This window comes from Apteryx rowi, unplaced genomic scaffold (assembly GCF_003343035.1).
Source record: "Apteryx rowi isolate R43461 unplaced genomic scaffold, aptRow1 scaffold_154, whole genome shotgun sequence".
NCBI classification, from domain to species: Eukaryota; Metazoa; Chordata; class Aves; order Apterygiformes; family Apterygidae; genus Apteryx; species Apteryx rowi.
In genome coordinates, this window is record NW_020447797.1 from 1,601,636 (window position 1) to 1,619,945 (window position 18,310).

General features: G+C 47.5%; 1 protein-coding gene across 1 annotated transcript in view; it reads left to right on the top strand.

The window, feature by feature from the left end:
* Window positions 1-18,310, top strand: part of LOC112962778 (acid-sensing ion channel 2) — a 508,910-nt gene that overhangs the window by 451,662 nt on the left and 38,938 nt on the right. Inside the window, exon 2 of the mRNA XM_026059248.1 lies at window positions 6,285-6,435. Coding sequence (XP_025915033.1) covers window positions 6,285-6,435 — 151 coding nt within the window. The remainder of the gene's footprint in view (window positions 1-6,284; window positions 6,436-18,310) is intronic.

Here is an 18,310-nt window from a genome sequence, read left to right on the forward strand (position 1 = left end):
TTTCCAATTTTCTAAGCAAAAATCRTATCTCTGCTTGGGATAAGGTTTTGGTTTCCTTCTGCTCTTGAAATTGGGAGAGAGATGAAGTCCTTTCTGCCAGTTAGGTATGACTTGACTTCTTACCAAGCTGTTACTGCTGTCTTGTTCTCCTTTGGAAAGCAATCTGCTTGGGATTTGATGCTTCAGAAACCTGTTTATTGCAGGTATCAGTTGCGATTCGCTGTTCGCAGCTATCATTCCATTTTAAATTATGTACTGCTTCCTCCTGCTAGAGTGTGAACAAATGGACCATCATGATGCATTTGTATCAAGCCAACTGGACTGTGCTGTTCCTAGCACCTCGAGTGAAATAATGATATGGCTCGATGCCACTGCCTGCTCAGCGGCTGCCACAGAGAGAGCTGGGAGCTACAAGTTATGGGAATATATTGTGCATGCATGAGAAGCTCAGAAACAGGGTCGTCTTTCCTCCTGAACTAAATCCTTTCTTGTCACCTCGTGTAGGTTCCTGTGCAACCCCATCTCCATCCTAGTGATCTCCTCCCCAGAGCCTCTCAGTGTCTTGCTTTCAGCTATAACGCATCTTTTGGGGAAAGCCTCAAAGAGAGGATTGAGTCTATAGAGGATGGTTATTAGAGCTAACTGGAAAAYGAGCCCTGTTCCCACCTGGATAAATGTTGACTAAAATGGGAAGGGGGGGGGATCTTTGAAGTTCTTCATGGAAAACATCCACTTTCTGATGACCCGTTGAAGATTAAAATACATTGGTTAGGACATTGCTTTTGGGTGTATCATATCTAGCTCAGATGCTTCATGTTCCCATTCTCCTGGGCTGGTTGGACTGCTGAACCATGTGACATTCCCCGTTATACGTCATGGTCTCCTTATAAAGAGAAAGGTCCTCAGCACCCTGGGGCCATTGGTTGCGATGGGCCATAGGAGATGGAGTTTGRCTCACAGAGAGGAGAATGGCCTGTGTAGAAACAACCATGAAATTCTACAGAGAAATCTCCAAGTGGAGATGCTTCTACTTTTGGATGCTTAGTTTCCTCTCTCTGCTTTCCCATTCCCCTGCCTCCATCCCAGAAAAAAACTGCAGAAGCAAACATTTTTGGAGGGGGGGGGAAAAAAAGATGGAAGACCAGTTTTGCAGCAAAAACAATGTTCTTACTGAAAGTGTTCCACCAGCTCTGCTAGTCTTGTGGGTCAGTGAAATTATCCGACCAACAGTCTGTGAATCCAAGTCTATGTTTAAAACAAGATTAATATGCAGGGACCAGGGGGAAGAGAGAAATTAGTATCTARAGGAGCAGGACATTTTTATACAACATGCCCCTCGTTCCTCAGCTCGTCCAGCAAACAGGCACCTTCTCCTTGCTAGACAGAAAGCCATGAGCATCCCTCTCCTGCAGTCAGTCCTCTGTATGAGTCCTCTTGTCGCAGCAACCCAAGGTCAGTGGCACTTTGTCCAGATCAGATTTGTCTCCTTGTTGTCCGCCACCAGCTCCACTCGTGCAGGACATCTCCAAGGTGTTGGAGAATGGTCTCAAGGTGGGTAACACCATGGTTTTCCCAAGGGTCTGTGCTGTCAAAGGGAGGTGAACTGATCCCTGTTCCCAGCGCCAAGTGGATTTTGTTGTTTTTTGGAAAGCATCTCCCTCATCTAGCTCTGGAAATTTCCTTCATTTTCCTTTCCGCTCTGTTGTCCACAGCACTGTTGGAAGCAGCTTGATGAGATACGTGTCTCTAAACCTTTGCATCCCTCAATTGTGTAGAAAATGATTGTGAAGGATGCTAATTTGCTTGCTTTTCAGTGGTTAGCACCTTAATCAAACAAATAGTGTCTTGCCTTGTCAGTGAGCTCTAGTCTGCATCTTTGTCTGGATTTCGAAAAGTAATTTACAGACTTCAATTACTTGCTTTTACCATCATTTTGCTCCATACTGAAAGCATAATTTATCAGCAGATACTCTCCTCCTGTGTATGCTGACTCTRAACAGTGAAATACCTTTTCCTCTATTATTCTAGTCAGGCTCAGCCGCATTTTGAATATCAGGCTTCTTTTGGACTATTGGTTTCACACGCAGCAGGATATACATCTATCGCTCTGAGCTTTTTAAGGTGCTGTCTTCTGCTTTGTGCATCAAGTGTGTTGAGACACCTATACTCTGCTTTCTAATTTCACGGGATACGCGTTTTTTTCCTTTAGGCGCTAAAGCAGGGATTGTTGTGTCATTCAAATACCATTTCACAAGTTTAAAAACATGTTCGCCTTTGCACTTAAACATGGATTTTCAGATGAGCTGTCAAAAGTAACTAGTGATCCATCAGAGAGGAAAATTGGGAAATTTTATAGGTTATTCTCAAGGTAGACGTTTCTATTTTTTTTTTCCTGGTTTGTGCTGAACCCTATTTGTATTTCAAGTTAAAAGATTAATAACAACAAAAAGTGCTGCTTTCCCCTAAAACAAATGCACTGAGGTTAAATCACTCTGTTTTGCCTTGCGTTTGCTGTCTCAGTTGTACCATGGCAGTTGATAAATACTGGTGTTTCCCTTTCCAAACAGCTATATTCTTTCATCCTAATAATTTGATAGTGGTCCAAATCCTTCCGAATCCATGTCATATTATCACAGAACCAAAACGAGCCAGGTAGGAGGAGAGAGAATCCACTGAATCCTGTTTTTTTGTTTCATGTATTTGTGATTCCTTTCTGCCTGGGAACAGGGCTAAGCCTCGCGGAAGATTGCCTGAAGGCATCCCCGGACGCCACTCGAGCGTTGATGCTGCTCTGTCATCCGCAGCTTAGCRCTGCCTTCCCAAAGGGTCCCCGTTAGCAACCTTGTCCTGCAGGGAAAGGCTCTCATTTCTCCATCCTCRCCTTATTCTCTTTGGTTTTCACTTYTCTGTGGTTTCTCACTTAGCCCTGGTGGTGCKCTCATAGAGAGAGATGCYRGATGTGAGCAGTGAGAGCAGGCAGCGTGYGGCTGTCTCGYGTTCCCTGCGGATGCATCTACATGAACATTTTAGTTGGATCAGGAGTGTGCTTTTGAAGTGAATCTCCCAGTTGGCTCCACTTAACGTGCTTTGGTTTGCTTTGAGGAGCAGGCTTGGAGCACATGGGCTGGATTCCCTGGTGATGAAACTTAGCCGGAAGATGTGCTCCAGCCCAACTATGCACCCAGTCYGTGGCAGCAGGCTAGAGCTGGTCCAAAGGAATAAAAAGCCCTGAGATATGTCTAGTGTCAGGTCCTCATCACCAGCTGTTTTGCTCTATAGGTCTTCTCCTGGTGCATGCTGTTTGCTAATATAGGCATTCCCTGTGTTATCCCTTGTTTGGTCTCTTGAGCTGGACTCTTTCCTGCTGCTTTTACATGCTGGTTCTTTGCCAAGCCACTAAGCCTTGCAGTGACCCTACCTGAAAATTTCCATACTGTTTGCTAGCTCTTGATACTTCAGCAGGTTCCTCATTAGGACAAGAGTTTATGTTCTCTACCATATCATGATCGTGGTTCTGGTGCAGTATTTGGCTGTACAAAGGCACAAGTGTTACCGCCTGATTTGCAAGGGTGGATGCACACCAAGAGCCTTAGTGAGGATTGGTGCTTGATGATGGCCCTGAAGAGCAGCAGAAAATAGCTGGGCTTCCTGAAAAAGTCTCCTTGTAGAGTCCTTGGAGAGATGTAGATGATGCCCCCAAGCACCTGGATTTAAGCTGTGTTTCAGATTGTCCCCTGGGCTGACCGTTGCCCAGGAACAGATGTGGGATTGGGAGGCAGTTGCATTTCATCCATACGTAATTTGACACATGCTGGACTGTGGGTAGCTGTGGAGGTTTCTCATCTTCTCACGCTGTCCAAGAGAAACATCTGCCAAGGCCACGCGTGGGCAGGGCAGGCTCTTGGCAGTTGCCAGCAGCCTTCCATGGATCTTGGTGGTTGCTTGCGGAGAGTGGAGCGGAGGGGATGGAGGAAGGTCTCTTCCTTTTCATTTCACTATGTGGTTTATTTTTCTGGGATGGAAGGTCCCAGAAATGCTGTTTAAGTGGGCCCCAGGCCCCTGTCGGTTTACATCTTGTTTGATGGACAAACATACCCTTAACTGGAGGTTTTATACTCTGAAATTTTACAGCTGCAAAGCTGCAGTATAAAAAGCCCTATAAAATTGCCTGGATTTATTTGGCTAAAGACTGGTCTGGGTGCATCAGCAGCTTATTCAGCATTTAGAGTGTGTTGTTGCTTTAGTTATAAGCTTGCTTGTTTTCCCATGATTTTCACTAATGCAGATTTTCTTCTTGCTGTATTTTAAACTACCCTAATTAGAAAATTTTTACTTCTGCCTTCAAAGCGTATCTGGCTAAACCTCTCTGTGGGCACTGGCTGCTAACACAGGCTTACTGTTGTTCAGATTATCTTTCCAGCTTGAATGGTTTAATAGGTCAGTCGAGTATTAAAAAGGGATTTTCATTTGGATAAAATCTTTTTAAAAGGCCATATTTTTTTTCCTGCAAGCGCTTCATATTCTCTGMGTCCCTTTTGCTCCGATTGGAGCTTTTAACTTGAATATGATTTTATGTGCTGGCATAGTTTTTCCACCTGCTTTCCTGATGCTGTGATTATAAGGCATGTGTCAATATTTGACGGGAATAAATTGCCGATGATTCCAGCTTTCGGTTGGCKTTATGAATCATCGTGGGGTCATATGAGCTCAGCAAGCACATTAGCTCATACGAGAAGTTAGATGGGGCTGCGGCCAGCGTGCAGCTTGTTGTTGGGCTCTCTTTGCTCTGAATATTCATTGCCGGTGATGGCAGACTGCTTGCTGGTTGGCAAACYGGACCTTGCAAAACTGTGAGACGGTGGAGCGAGCAGAAGACGTCTTGCGCTCCCCATTTCACACCGACGCTTGTCAGTAGTCATAATGTTGGGGCATTTCTACGTGACTTGGAGCCTAAACCTGCAGCCGGCCAAATTCCCGTCGACACGGTGTTGGCAAGTCTCAGCGTTTTAAGCCTGCTGGAGTTAGTGAGCTGTTTCAGAGCCCTGACTGCTGACCCGTGTGATCCTCTGAGCATTTCAGCTTTCTTTTTTTAGCCTCTATTACTCTGGGRAAAAGATCTTAAAAATTTGTACATGTGATGGTCTGAGTGCAAGGCGTAGGAGAGAGCTGTTTTTTTAGTCTGGGGGTTTTTGAGATGCTCTTGCGATTTGGGGAAAGGCCAAATGCAGGACTTGTCAATGCTTGAGACCATCAATCCCCCCAAGATCAAAGATGTCACATCTCTGCCACCCCACCAAGAGTCCGCCCACTTTGAAACCCATGCAAGCCCTGTTTTGCAGAGCTGTCATTGCCCTGACAGCTTCCATCTAGGCTTTTTCCAGAGTTTCTTTCAGTAGAGGGATCAAAACAAGACTGAAGAAAGAGCAAAGTGATTGAGGAAGTCTTTCCTCGTTTACTGGAGCATTTTTAAATCTTATTTATTCTCCAGGGGAGTGGTAGCATGAGGAACGAAGGGGATATTGCATTTTGGTGTTGGGGGGAGCACAGGCATCATTCACGTTGCTCCCTTTGGATGGAAAGCAGTAGGCATGAGCAATGCCTGCAGGTTGTGATGCTCAGCGCCGTCAGAATGACTCCGTAGTGGGTATCCGGTTGGACAGTGCCTTGGTGTTAAGGAAGCTCTTTCCTTTCTGGATCTGCTCATCTTCCAGAGCTTTTATACTACTTAAGGGGCTTATTTCTGACTCGTAAGGGGGCTTGCAAGGGATGTCAGAAAGCGGCACGGAGAGGCACGGATTTCCCTGCCAGCAGGACRCGGGGCAGCTGGCAGCGTGATTTGTCTTGGCGTAGGTGTGGGCTTTGGTGCGGGCGGTTGCATTTTTCCAGGACTAGGGAGAAATATTCCCCCTCTAACCCTGCAGGCAGGAGCGCACAGCGATGCTGGACCAAGGCGCCTGGCACAAAACCGGGGAGTTGCATTAGGTCTCGGCACAAGCTCACGCACTTGCACGTACGTGTGTTTCTCGGAGAGCTAACACGATGTGAATCAGGYGAACCGCTGCTGAAGACATTTGTTYGCTGCTCTAAAACAGCTTTCCCTTCCTCCCTCGCATCCCTTATTTTCTGTAAGGAGACCATAATAGGCTAAATTATTAAACTGGGTTAGATTTGTCTTTCAACATGCCCTTCGAGCTGCAGCCCGTGGCTGTTTTTCAGCACTCTGCCCACATCCGAGTGGGAAGACGTGTGTGTAATCTGGCACTTTTTCTTTTCTCTCCTCTCAGGTGTTTACAAAATATGGGAAATGCTACATGTTTAACTCAGGAGAAGAAGGACGGCCTCTTCTTACCACAGTTAAGGGTGGGACAGGCAATGGACTGGAAATCATGCTAGACATACAACAGGACGAATATTTGCCAATATGGGGAGAAACAGGTAAGACCTTCTCTTTCCTCCTGCAAACGTGCATGTACCATTGTTTTGGAAAGATGGTATGGGCCCTTCTCCCYTTCCCATCCTCCTCATCCCCGGCTTTGCCTTCCAGCCCCTGTCTAAATCTCATAGTTCTTGAAAGCTGCAAGAGGAACCCAATCGGTAGAGAAACAAGTTGCTTTTCCAAATTAATTGAACTCCTCCARCTCAAGGGTTGGAGTTGGACGATTAGCTGGAAGCTCTCCCTTCCCCTTGGTTGCTCCCCAGCTGGTTCGTGCATCCATCATCCACCCTGGTGCCCTGCCTTGGGGTCGGTGCTCCTTTTTGGGATGGCTGAAGTGTTTCTGCACCCGGCAGTTGGCCCTGCTCCACCCCAGGAGCCTCATGTCCCAGCCCAGCCCAGCGTTACTTGGATCTGCTCCTCAGTGTGTGCACCTGACGGGATTTTTTCCGGATGAGGTTATCTGTGTTTATTTTTAGATGTTGGGAAAGGTAGAAGAGCAAAATATCGCTCAGGGGTTTGCGCTCCGTTTGCCCCCTGCGCGAATTAGCCCATTCGAGCACCGTTCAAACTTCTGTTCAGCAGCAAAGAGGACAGTTGGTTGCGTTCGTTCGAAATTAAAATTTATTTGTGTGCTTTTCGATTGTTATTATTTAAACACATTCCCACAGACCCATTAGTCATTTAAAATTGCATGGGCTTTTATAGCAAAAATCATTGCCTTATAGTTTTTAGCTAATACACAAAAGCAGTCTGATGTGGCCCGGCTGAGGGGGAGGAGATGGTGATTTTAGTTAATTGTTTTTGGCTTGTCGCATTTGTTTAATGCCTCATCCTTTCAAAGGCAAAACAGTCACTCGCACAAAAGAGAGTGGGAAGATGAAGTGCAACTTCCAACCTGATGTTTTATCATTTACTGCTTTGGGGGAGCCCCTGGATGCAGGAAAAAGCCTCATTAACCACCCCGGGATGAGTGGTTTTGGATCCCTGCAAGGTTTCCAGTGGGGTGACAGCCCCTGTGTCATGAGTTGTGCTGTTCTTGCAGTAGGGTTGCTTTTCCTAGCTGACTTTTTCAGGTGCTTTAGGAGGAGCCCATCCAGAAATGTGTTGTGCAGTTTGTACGTGCCTCTCTTCATCTTTCTGAAGACGTCTTTTCTGAAGCATGCAGAAGCTTTCTGATGTTCTGGAAACTGGGCTGATATTGTGTGGGCAGGATCAAGATAGCAAACGAGGTCCCTACCTGACCATGAAATTCGGTAGGAGTCAAGGGAAAGCTCTAAGTTGGACTCTTGGTTTGGTTAAGGATTGTGGAGGGAGCTCCTGGACTCATTGCGAGTGAATTTGGCTTGTGTTTACAGCTCCAAATAGAACTGGAAGCTCTTTGAAGCTCTTAAAACATGAATCTTTGCTTGTCAGCAAGAGACTTTTTCGTCCTCTGCACTTGTACTGCACCTTGTACAAGCTGTCTTCAATGTTTTTGGGGCCCTCTGGACACTATCGGAATAAAAATATTAACCGTAGTGGTTAATAGTTGTTGTTCCCATGGAAACACTTAACTTAGCTCTGCACAGGTAAGTGAAGGAGTTGATGATTTCCAAATATTTGCATAATAATGTAAATGTGTTTGGAATTAAGTCTCCTCAGCTGCTACCACTGGGACCGTACAAAAGGTTTGGCTCCAAGGCTTTGAGTACGCGCAGCTCTTAGGAGTGAGCTTCACCCCYGCTATGGAGAGGGATGGGAGCAGACGCGGCGCGAGCTTTTGCATTGCAGGGCCAAGGCGACGTGCAGGGACAGGCAGTGGGATGGCCCAACCATGGGGGCACCTCCAGGATGGAAAGATTTTGGGGTTCCTCCCCAGGGTTTGGGGCTGTCCCTGCTAGGATAGGCATCATGGGAGCACTGAGATAAGGTTTTTCCTTAACAAATTGGTCTGTGCTTGACTGAAAAGCTTCTGGCTTCAGAGTAGCTTTAATTTTTTTTCTGTTAATATCTCCGTTATAACCTAAACTGTCCCATTTTCTCCTTGTGTTTAACCCTTCGGATATTTTTGCAGGCTGATTTTCTTGCTCCATCTCCCCCATAGCCATCCTGCAAGACAGCAGTTGCTCTCTTAGTCTCCCTTCATTAGCCAGTCTCTCCAGCCCCATAATCACTTTTTCAGTTTTTCCTTGGCCTTTTTCCATTTTTTCTTGATGAAACACCTGGAATGAAATATAGGGAGGCAGATGTGCACTGTACAGAGACTGCTGCACCCTTGCCCTCTTAGATGWTGACTTCTGCAGGGTTGAATTTCCCTTCTGCCTTTTTTCTCCAGCTTCCGTCTTCTCAGACATTCCTCAGACGTGCCTGCTCAAATCATTTCTTTTGCCAGCCGGTCGTGCCGCGTTAACCCGTGTCCCCCTGGAGCAGCCAGCAGCTCTCCACACCGCCCTGGCAAGCTGCAGACTCAGCCGTGGCATTTGCTCCACGCCATCCCCCCGTCCCACCGACCAACCTTCATCACTGCTAGGTCTTCACGTGGAAAATACGGAGTCTCCTTAAGCTGACACTCTTGTTATCCTGGTTTTAGGTTATACCCCATCTTGTTTTCTTCCTGCAGTGCTGGGCTTTCTGCTTTTCCTTCTCTGTCCCATCACTTCCAGCCCTTGCATTTCTCTGGCCCATCGTGGTGGCGGTGGCTTGTGCTTACTGCAAGGAGGTTTCCCATAGGAAACAGCAACCCAAGAGCCCTTCAGGCCCCGGTTTGCTGCCCCACCATCCAAGCAGTGGCCGACCAAGCGAACTCCAGCTGGGGCAGCACACGTGGCCTTTCCCTCTGCCCTTGGTGCAGCTCAAGGGCCGCCAAGGCCAATGTCCTCCCTCCTTCTCTTCCCAGATGCTGAAACAGATGGGACCATCAATGCTCTTTAGATAGTCCCCTCCCATCCCCCCACGCTGGGAAGCCAAGCGATTTGGCCAAAGTCCTACTATTTAGCCTCACAGAGGCTTTGCTTTCGGCTCCAGATTTAGAGGTGCCATCAAAGCRCGGTCTCCTCCGCAGCCCCTTGTGCAACTAGCTGGCACTCGGACTCCAAAGCTTCATTCTGCTGCTGGCTCCGTGCCTCGGGATCTCCGCTTTCTGTTTTAAACTCCTCTTTGCAATTCAAATAGGCAAGGCGAAGAAGGGAAGTATTGGTTCATATCTTAGGATGGGGCTGCTCGGGGAGCCGATGCCGCTGTGTCACACTGGCGTGCGCTTTGTAATACAAAAAGTGATTTAATTGTTAGGGACTCGGCAAACAAAATGAAGTGTATTATCATTCTAAAAAGACCTTTACTGAGCATCCATTAATACCTTGGGAACCTGAAATACCATGTCTAACAAGTTGCTTGTATTAGGAAAATACACCTTTCGCTTGGCTGTATGCATATGCAAGCCCATTATTTGAACGTATTAAATTTATGTGCAGTCTAATTTTGGAAGAGCGAGCATACACAGACTGCTTCCGTCTTGAATTTCCAGTGCAAAGAAAGGRTATTTTGACTGTGTGCAAATGTCACAGTATGAGGCAGCGTTGCCGTCTTTGGACGTGCAAAAATATTGTGTCAGGGCTGTCAAAATCATGAGGTGCATTTAAAAAGAAAAAAACACAGTAAAAAGAAAAAGAACTGGTGTTCTTTGTCGTCTAAGTTTTTCACCTCTAGAATCTGTATTTTCTAGCGTTTTGCATTAACCAMGAGGGTACTAGAAATGGAAAAACAAAGGGAAAATAATCTGCGACTCTCAAGTATTCACATCGCCCTTGTGGTTTGCAGAGACCCTTAAATATTCCAAGATTCATGATATCCCCACGGAAATCATGATGCAATCAAAAAAGTTAGCAGTCCCACGTGAAAGTAGAAATGCAAGACTGAAGATTTTATCCAGGGGGGAAACTCTTTGCAGTAACCAAGGGGCAAACTACAATCTCTGAGCAACATAGGTGGAAGTCACAGCTGGTCGTACATACGGCACAGAGTCCCCCAAAATACAYGGTTTCCCAGCGTTGTCTTACAAGATGAGAAGACAGGATGCGGAGGGTGTTTGTTTTATTGCGCTTTGTAGTGAAACCGGCAGAAATGCAATCACATATAGTAAAAGAATCTAATTTATAGCAGTGACTATTTGATTGGAAAGGGAATCCACTTCTGGTTAATCTTCCTGAAGTGGCCCAAGGTGTTATATATTGACCTAATACACCGACGTGGTAAATCGGAAATCGCTCAGGCCACAGTGTTGTAAATAAGAAATACAATCAAAGCATTCTGCATTTGTGTTTCAGGAATTGTTTGATAAAGATGAATGTTTCATACCAATTAATCGAATAACATGCTGAATAAAAAAAAGAAAAGGGATGAGAAATACACTATAAAATTGCACTAAAAAGAAGCATGAAATCTCTAAAGCTTGAGGCTTCAATCCACTTAGGAGACTATCACATAGTATTTTGAGCTGCTACTATTTAACTTGATAAAAAGCAAGGGCTGTGAGCAAGACTTCTGATCTAGGTCACAGGGAGAAAAGATCTAATGCCCATTTCCCTGCGTGTCAGACCCATCCAAGGCCGTGATGCATTTTTTGCTTCCCAGTAGGGTCTCTTAATGACGTTATGGACCTTGGGTGTTTAGTTTCCAACTCCTGAAATCAGATGATTGCCACAGCCTTCCAAAAGCACCGCAGGGCAAAACCTGAGGGGCAGATCGGTGTGACCTCCCACAGGTGGCTAGAGGAAGACTCTTTCCTGAGGGTTATGTTTCATGAAATGGAAGACAGAAAGCCYCTGGTGCATGGAGAGGAGGGGGGCTGACGATTTTGGGGACCAACCTCTGTGGTGACTGCCGYGTGAGCCCCCGGCTTTGGAGACTCACCATCTAAACAGTGTTGGTGAGGTGAGCTGTGGCATGTCTACGCCAGAGGCGCAGATGATTTCAGTGGCATCACGTTTCTGCGCTGCTGCTTTTCTTCTTAATTAAAGCCACCTTAATTGAGCTGATCTCTTTTCCCTTCCAAATTGAATTCAGATTAATTGAATTAGTGTGGCTTTAATACTGAATCATGGCCTTCACGCAGGCGCTGATGCTTTAGAAGTTCTTTCTGACTCATTTCTGCCGCTCGCCGTTCTGAGAAGGGCTGTTCCGGTCCTACGTGCGTCTCTGAAGAAGGGAAAAGATCAAGGTGGTGCCATCCCTGCTGCGACAAGCAGCGATTCCCAGACAGCTCTGACTGCTGGCTGCATTTCCGTGGGGACGAGCTCATGGTGGGACGCTTGCAAGGAGGGTCCTACGGGTCTGCAGAGCCCTGCGACAACGCAGGCATGAGCCTCGCTCCTTAGCGGCATGCACACCTTTGGCTAGCTTGTATTTTAGAGAAGAATATGTCGTGAGCGCTGGTGGCTTTTTTCTGGTGAAGAGTGGGAGAAGGTTAGCAGGGTTGTGCTGAGTGATCTTCTGCCTGCTCTGGCTTTTACGGTCTGGACCTGGGAAAGTTTCCTAACGGGAAGCATCTCCAGCTCCTGCCAGATGTTTGGGGTGCTCCAGGCATCAGTACAAGGGATTCGTGGCACGGCTATCCCCATACACTCCTTGCAACCAAGAGCACGGCGAGGCTCCTGGCTCCAACCTGGGCTGCCTTCCTCACTGCTCCTAAGCCCTGATAACTTTGGGGATCCCGCGGCTGACCTTCTGCGGAGAGGCCGCGGAGGGGGCCAGGGTAACCCTGGGCAGGGGTGTGTGGCTGGCGGCCACTGCTGCCAGCCCTGAAAATTCATTTCGTCCAAATTTACTCATCCTGGCATAAACCCGGAGCGTTTCCATGGTTTCTTTCATTTCCCTGCCCCCTAGGATTTTGTGCCAGGCAAAACAGATTTGAGCAGCATCTCGGTGCTGCAGAGAGGTATCCGTGGAGCGCTGTTACTGCTTCACTGCAACACCTTTTTGCAAAGTTTTTTAAAAGGGCAAGTTGGTGATTCAGCTTAGAGTTCGGCCATGCCCTCTTTTTCCATGGAATCCCGAACAGGAGAACTTGTTCTCCCACCGTGCAGCCTCTGTGCGTGGTGTGTTAACAAGCGCCAGCTCCTCCGGAGCGCTCGGTTTGCCAGCTGCGGAGTGGCACAAAGCAGTCACTGTAATTTACTTCCGCATATTAATATAATTAGCGGCTGCTCTTCATAAATTCAGGCAACCTCGCCTACAAGAGATGCGAATTCAAGCGTGTGGTGGCCACCAGGGACAGAGGTGGGTTGTCTTCTCCCAGCTCATGGCTGCAAACCTGCAGGGCCCCCGTCGCGGCTGGCGGGACTACTTTGGATTTCCACCGTGGAAAACGTGTTCAGGCTTTGAACCGCCAGGTATTTTGAGTTTGGAGGGACACGCAGAAGGAAATGGCAACAGTTGGTGCATCTGTTTAGTGCACGCCATGCGGAGGGGAATAACCTTATCCAATGTCAAGCCCATCTGTAAATAGGAAATAGGTAGGAAATGTCCTGGGGGCAGAAGCAGTGATCAGCAGCAGCAGATATGAAAAGGGATTTTCATTGACGGCAGCTCTGCTGGGGTCCGGATAGCCGGTCTACCGTGGGCATGGTATAAAAGCACAAAGGGTGAAGAGGGAAGCGTTATTCACTTCTCATTACAGCAGAATTAGAAAATATTGATAAATATTGCCAAGCAGCAGGTTTGCAACCAGCGATGCAAATTTTATTGTGCACCTCTGACGTGAGGCGTTTTGGAAGCCAGAAATACTAAATGACTTTAAAAAGCAATTAGCGAAATGAATGGAAGGAGCAGTAATGAAGATCCTGTTAAGGATCTGTACATGACTTGCAGCCCAAGAAACCCCTGAGCAGCAGATTGCCCAAAGCCCGCAGGGTGTTTGTGTTTCTCCTGCATCCTGACCTGCGTGCAAACAGGGCTGGCGGGGACAGTCCTGCGGTTGCACAGGGGTACCCAGGGCACGAATGGAGGCAGAAGATGACCCTGCGATGCTTAAGCGCTTCCTAAAGTCCGGCTGGTTAGTGCTGACTGCAGAGCCTCGCCGAGCTTTTGCAATCTCCTTTCCGTTACGGGGATGTTGCAAGCGGTTGTCTCCTCCGTGCAGCCGTGGCTCCTTTCTGCAGGTGAAACTTTGTGTTTGCCTTGGAAGAGCTGGTTCTCAATTTGATTTGGTTATCAATTTAATTTGACTATCAAAAAAAGAAAGGAAAGGTGCATATGAGAGTAACTTGCCTTTTCCCAGCACTTTTCAGCCCAAAGCATTTTCACTAGCTGATTAACAAACCACGTATGTGCGTGTAGCACTTCAGCACGGGCAGATGACACGTTGCTCCCTCTGGAAGGAGGAAAGACAAAAAGGTGTTTAAAATTCACAGTACGAACACGCAATGGCTTAGGATGTGGAGGGAACGATATTGAATTCATCCAGGAACTGCTGGAAGGATTTAGGGAGCCGGAGTGTAACAACCTTGCCTGGAATTGAGCCAGGACGCTTGGGTTAACGCCCTCCGTTATCCCCAAAAAAGTATCCCGGGATCTCGCATGAGCCCAGCCAGTCAGAACTGATTTTCTGCCTCATCCAAAATGCTTTCCCTTAGCAGCACGGCTTTCGCTAGCTCCGTGCGGGCCGGGAGGTGCAAGGATGACTTCTACATCGGCCGTGGCAGTTATTTGCTTTGCAGCGTGTGCGCCGTCTCTCCTGGGTTATAATGCGGTGTCCGTGGTGCGTAGATGGTCTCGCCCTGGAAATGCAGCGTGTGCCCTCGCACCGGGGCTGTAGTACGGTGCTGACTCTCTAAACTGTCAGAAAAGGTGAGAATAATTTAAATTAGACTGGGCGGATGCAAGGGTTTTCCAGCACCTAGCGGCGCGGCCCTTAATGCTCTTCCACGCTGCGCTTGCAGGGTTTGGTTCAACTTTTCCTCCTCCTGCGTGGCTTCAACTTAGCTTTTGCTTTTATTAATGCTTCGAAAGGGTATTGTGGATGAGGTGGAAAAAATGAACCCTTGCCGGGCATAGCTGCAGTTCTGTTTTTTTGCCCGTCTCGAGTTCTTGTGAACAAGACTGAAACCTTGGCCGTAGGTTTGCATTTCTCGGTTACCTTCTGCAAAGCCCGGCACATGCTGCTCCGTGATCCGCGTCCTCCTGCCTCCGTCAGGAGCAGCCCAGGGGTGTTAAACTCGCGGCACGGGCTGCGAGGTCCCGCTTGCCCTCTGCGCCCTGGCGAGAAGCATCGTTTTAGCAGGTCGGCGCAGCTGGAGGCAAATGCAGTCTGCAGCTCGCTCCTTCCTCGCCGATCTGTTGCTGCGTTTTATGGCTATCGGGAGGGTTTAAGTCTTGCAAGAGCGTAGAGCCCAGGGAAGGCACAAAATCGAAATCCGAATAAAGGAGGACAGCCGCAAATGGGCTTGCAGGTCATAAACCCGATACTCCTCCGTTACTAGGAGAGAGCCTCATCCATCAGTTGCTTATGAGACTGCGAGATTGACTGGCTTTAAAGGTGTGTTGAGAGCCCAGCACTGACACAGCTCTGTGCCAGAAATGCTTTGGAAAAAGATTTGCAGTAAGTGCCCACAAAAGCGATGAAGATGATGGAAGTGGAAAGCTTCTCATATCCTGGGTTAGATGGTAATTCGTTGTGTGACACCAAACCCATCCTTAGAGAGTCAAATGATCCTTGCTGCTTTACTTTCCTTTTTGCTAAATGAAGTAGGGCCTCCCATGCATTAAACTGTTTTTGCTAAATATAAGCCTTTTCTGGTTAAATTCCACCATAAAATAACGTGTGCTGAACCTCAATCAGTCCTGCAAAAGGAGGATACTATTTTCTTTTAAATGATGCTAAGGTTTTGCATTACCAGTTTGCAACATTTAGCCAAGGCAATCAAAAAGCACCCGAAAACTCCGTGACATGGGCTCGATTCACCTTTTTGGAAAGCTTAAATGTTCAAAGAGATAAATATTAGCTTTAAAATAAGTGGCCTGCAGCAGAAATAAGTAACGCAGGGTGGTGCGGGCCAGAAGGACCCACCGCTTTTGCATTCAGAAGCTCACTCAGGTCCGATCTCGGCTCAGCTTGTCAAGAGGCGGCTTGACCTTTTGGAGGCTGCTCGATGTCACCTAAAGGGAAGCACCAAACGTGCCGCGTTGCACCGCATCTCAGACCTTTTCCTAACGAGAGCAAGAATTCGTTCAATTAGCCGAGTTGACCGGGGAGAAAAGGTCAGTGTTATTTCCATCTTCCACAAGCCCCCGACAACCAGCGCATCCATCAAATTAGATTGCCTCTAAAAATTAATTACCGTTGCCTGAGCGCGCTCATCGGTGGTGCCCGAGCGCAGAGAGGTGGCTCGAAGGTGAGGCAGGTTTTTGGAGTCCAGGCGGTGTCATTAAGGTTGTCACATAACTGATAAACTCCGGTTTGAGGTCGATTGCTCTCCGGGGCCTCTCGACGTTATCGTGGTGCTGGAAAGAGCAAGTGCAGCCGCTGAAAAAAACGCTTTTTGGTGTTGCAAAGCAGCAAATGCTGCTATTCCCAGACATGGAGCAAATTGTCCGGGGCTGATCCAAGCTCCGTTTGCCCCAAGGGTTGATGTTGGCCATTTGATGTGACTTGTGGAATAAGGGCGGGATTTGGGGGGAGGAGAAATGTCACCTAGGTATTACAATTGAATTGTTTGGTTTTAATCAAGGGAGGGAAGTGTTCATTGGTAGTCAGTCTTGGGGCTTTTGGATTTCTGATCTGAAAAAGAGATGCTTTGCACAAAAATATTTCCTGCGACACCCAGAATTAAAAAAAAAAACAAAAACAAACAGCAGTGCAAGGCAGTGAGGCAGCAAAGATGTGCCCCATGCGTTTCTGCACGGTGCACATATTTCTCTGCACTGTGTCCTATATGCGCCATCCTATATGGACACGTACGTGCAGATGTGGGAATAAAACCCAGAAGCCAGCTTTGGGAAATCTGGTAAAGCAGAGATAAGGTACCTAAAATCAGCAGATACACGTTACAAAGCGGTGTTGCGCAGCATTAAAATTAAATATGCGTTTCATGCTGCAGCTTCCGTTTGCGTCCTTGCATCTGGCATGTGAAGTGAAGTGTCCTTAGCAGAGACGCGAGTGCCCAAAATAACAGGCATCCGCGAGAGAGGGAGAAAAAGCCCCATTGCAGCTTTCGGTCGACGGCCAGGTGGCTCCGATGGAGGAGGCAAGGTTTGGGGGCTGCTGGAGGACAGGTTCAGTCTTTGCTGTCCCCGGAGCTGGGAAGTTGCCTGCAAACATCCTTTTTTCTGTTTTGTTTTGTTTTTTTTTTTTTTTTTTTTTTGAGCACTGAAGGTGTAACGTTAGCGACTCTGTGGCGAAGTTTCGGGAGCCTCTTTGGCCGCACTGGTTTTAAAGGAGGCTAATCCAGATCAGTGTTGCCCCCCCTCTGGTCTTGACTGTTCTCCAAGGCTCTTCGTTTCCCTCCTGGAAAGCAAAGAGCTCCACGCGTACTAATCAATCTCAGGGAGGCATCAGGAGAATTTGCAGCTATAAAGCGCTTTGAAGATAAAAGCATCTTGCAAGTGCTAATTAAATTTAATTTTATTAATCTCTTTGGTGCAAGGCTCATCGTTTTGCTCTGAGTTTGTCCAGCCTGTAGCGACAGAGGCTCCGGTTGACGTTTGAGACCTCCCAGACACTTTCAAAGGCAAATTGTGAACTGTGATAGTTACCAAGCAGTGTACGGCTTTGGCACGGATGATGTACTGAGGGATGTTCCCTCCTGCAGATGCTCTGGAAGCATTTTGCTTGAATTCAGCTCAGGAAGCAGAGCATGACAGTCTGTTCTTAAGACAACTCCTTGCTTCGGCCACCTAGGAGGGAGCTTCATATGGCTTTCCTGAGATGCACAGGACTTACATTGCACGAGCAGAATGAAAGAGCCCCTTGGGAAGAGTCCTGGCACCAGTTGCCTGCCCCGTGCCCAGGCACCGTGTAGGAGAGCACGCCGTGTCTCTAGTTGAGGATCTCCTGGTGCTTTTAGTGGCAGCTCCTTGCTTTGTCTCATAGTTTGGGCATCTGGCAGCATCACCGAATTTTCAGTCCTTTCAGTTACTACTCTCTTCTTGCTCATTCTGTAGATAAAATAGCCAATGGTCCGTGTTCAGCGTCTCTGCCTAAGAACACAGCTGTCTCTGGTTTTACTGTACCTCATTGCAAAAATACAGAGCGCTCTAAGGAATCACAGATGGCAAAGTTCGTGTAGAGTACACTCCTTGGATAGCTGCAGAGCAGTCAAAGACTATCTCAGCAGAAGCGAAGAGTGGAAGAGAAAAAGAGCCTGATTAATTATTCAGCTTTTATGGAGGTTAAAAGGAGGGCATGAAAGAGTCAAAGCTCATCTCTCGTCAGACTGGAAAAAGAGCATTTCAACCTCTGCGTTTGCTAGAATTTGTAATGGCCAAATGTGTGGAGGGAAGATGAAAAGGGGAGATAAGCTTAAGTGTTGCCAAGTCTCTGTTGCCTCTGCTTGCTCTCTCTGGGGGGCTTTGCTGCCTGAGCTCCATCCTTTGCAATAACGCAGTCCTTGGTGCCTGCTGCATCGTGAAGTCTTCTTCCATGTGGACTTACCTGCAGCAGGATTAGGCTGTAGGACTTGAGATGGTTGAAATGTGGAAAGACTCAAAACTTTTTGGTTTAGAGAGGACAAAAGGGAGACTTGGTAAAAGTTGTCAGCTATGAAAGAGGCTAAGCCAGGGAGAAAGGGAGTAACGAGCCATGGTGGGTAGGCGAAGGACAAACGGACTTGGGGAACAGGATGGACTCTTAAGTGCGGCCTTGAGAAGACACCTTCCCCCACTGTTCTCCCTTGTACCGCACAG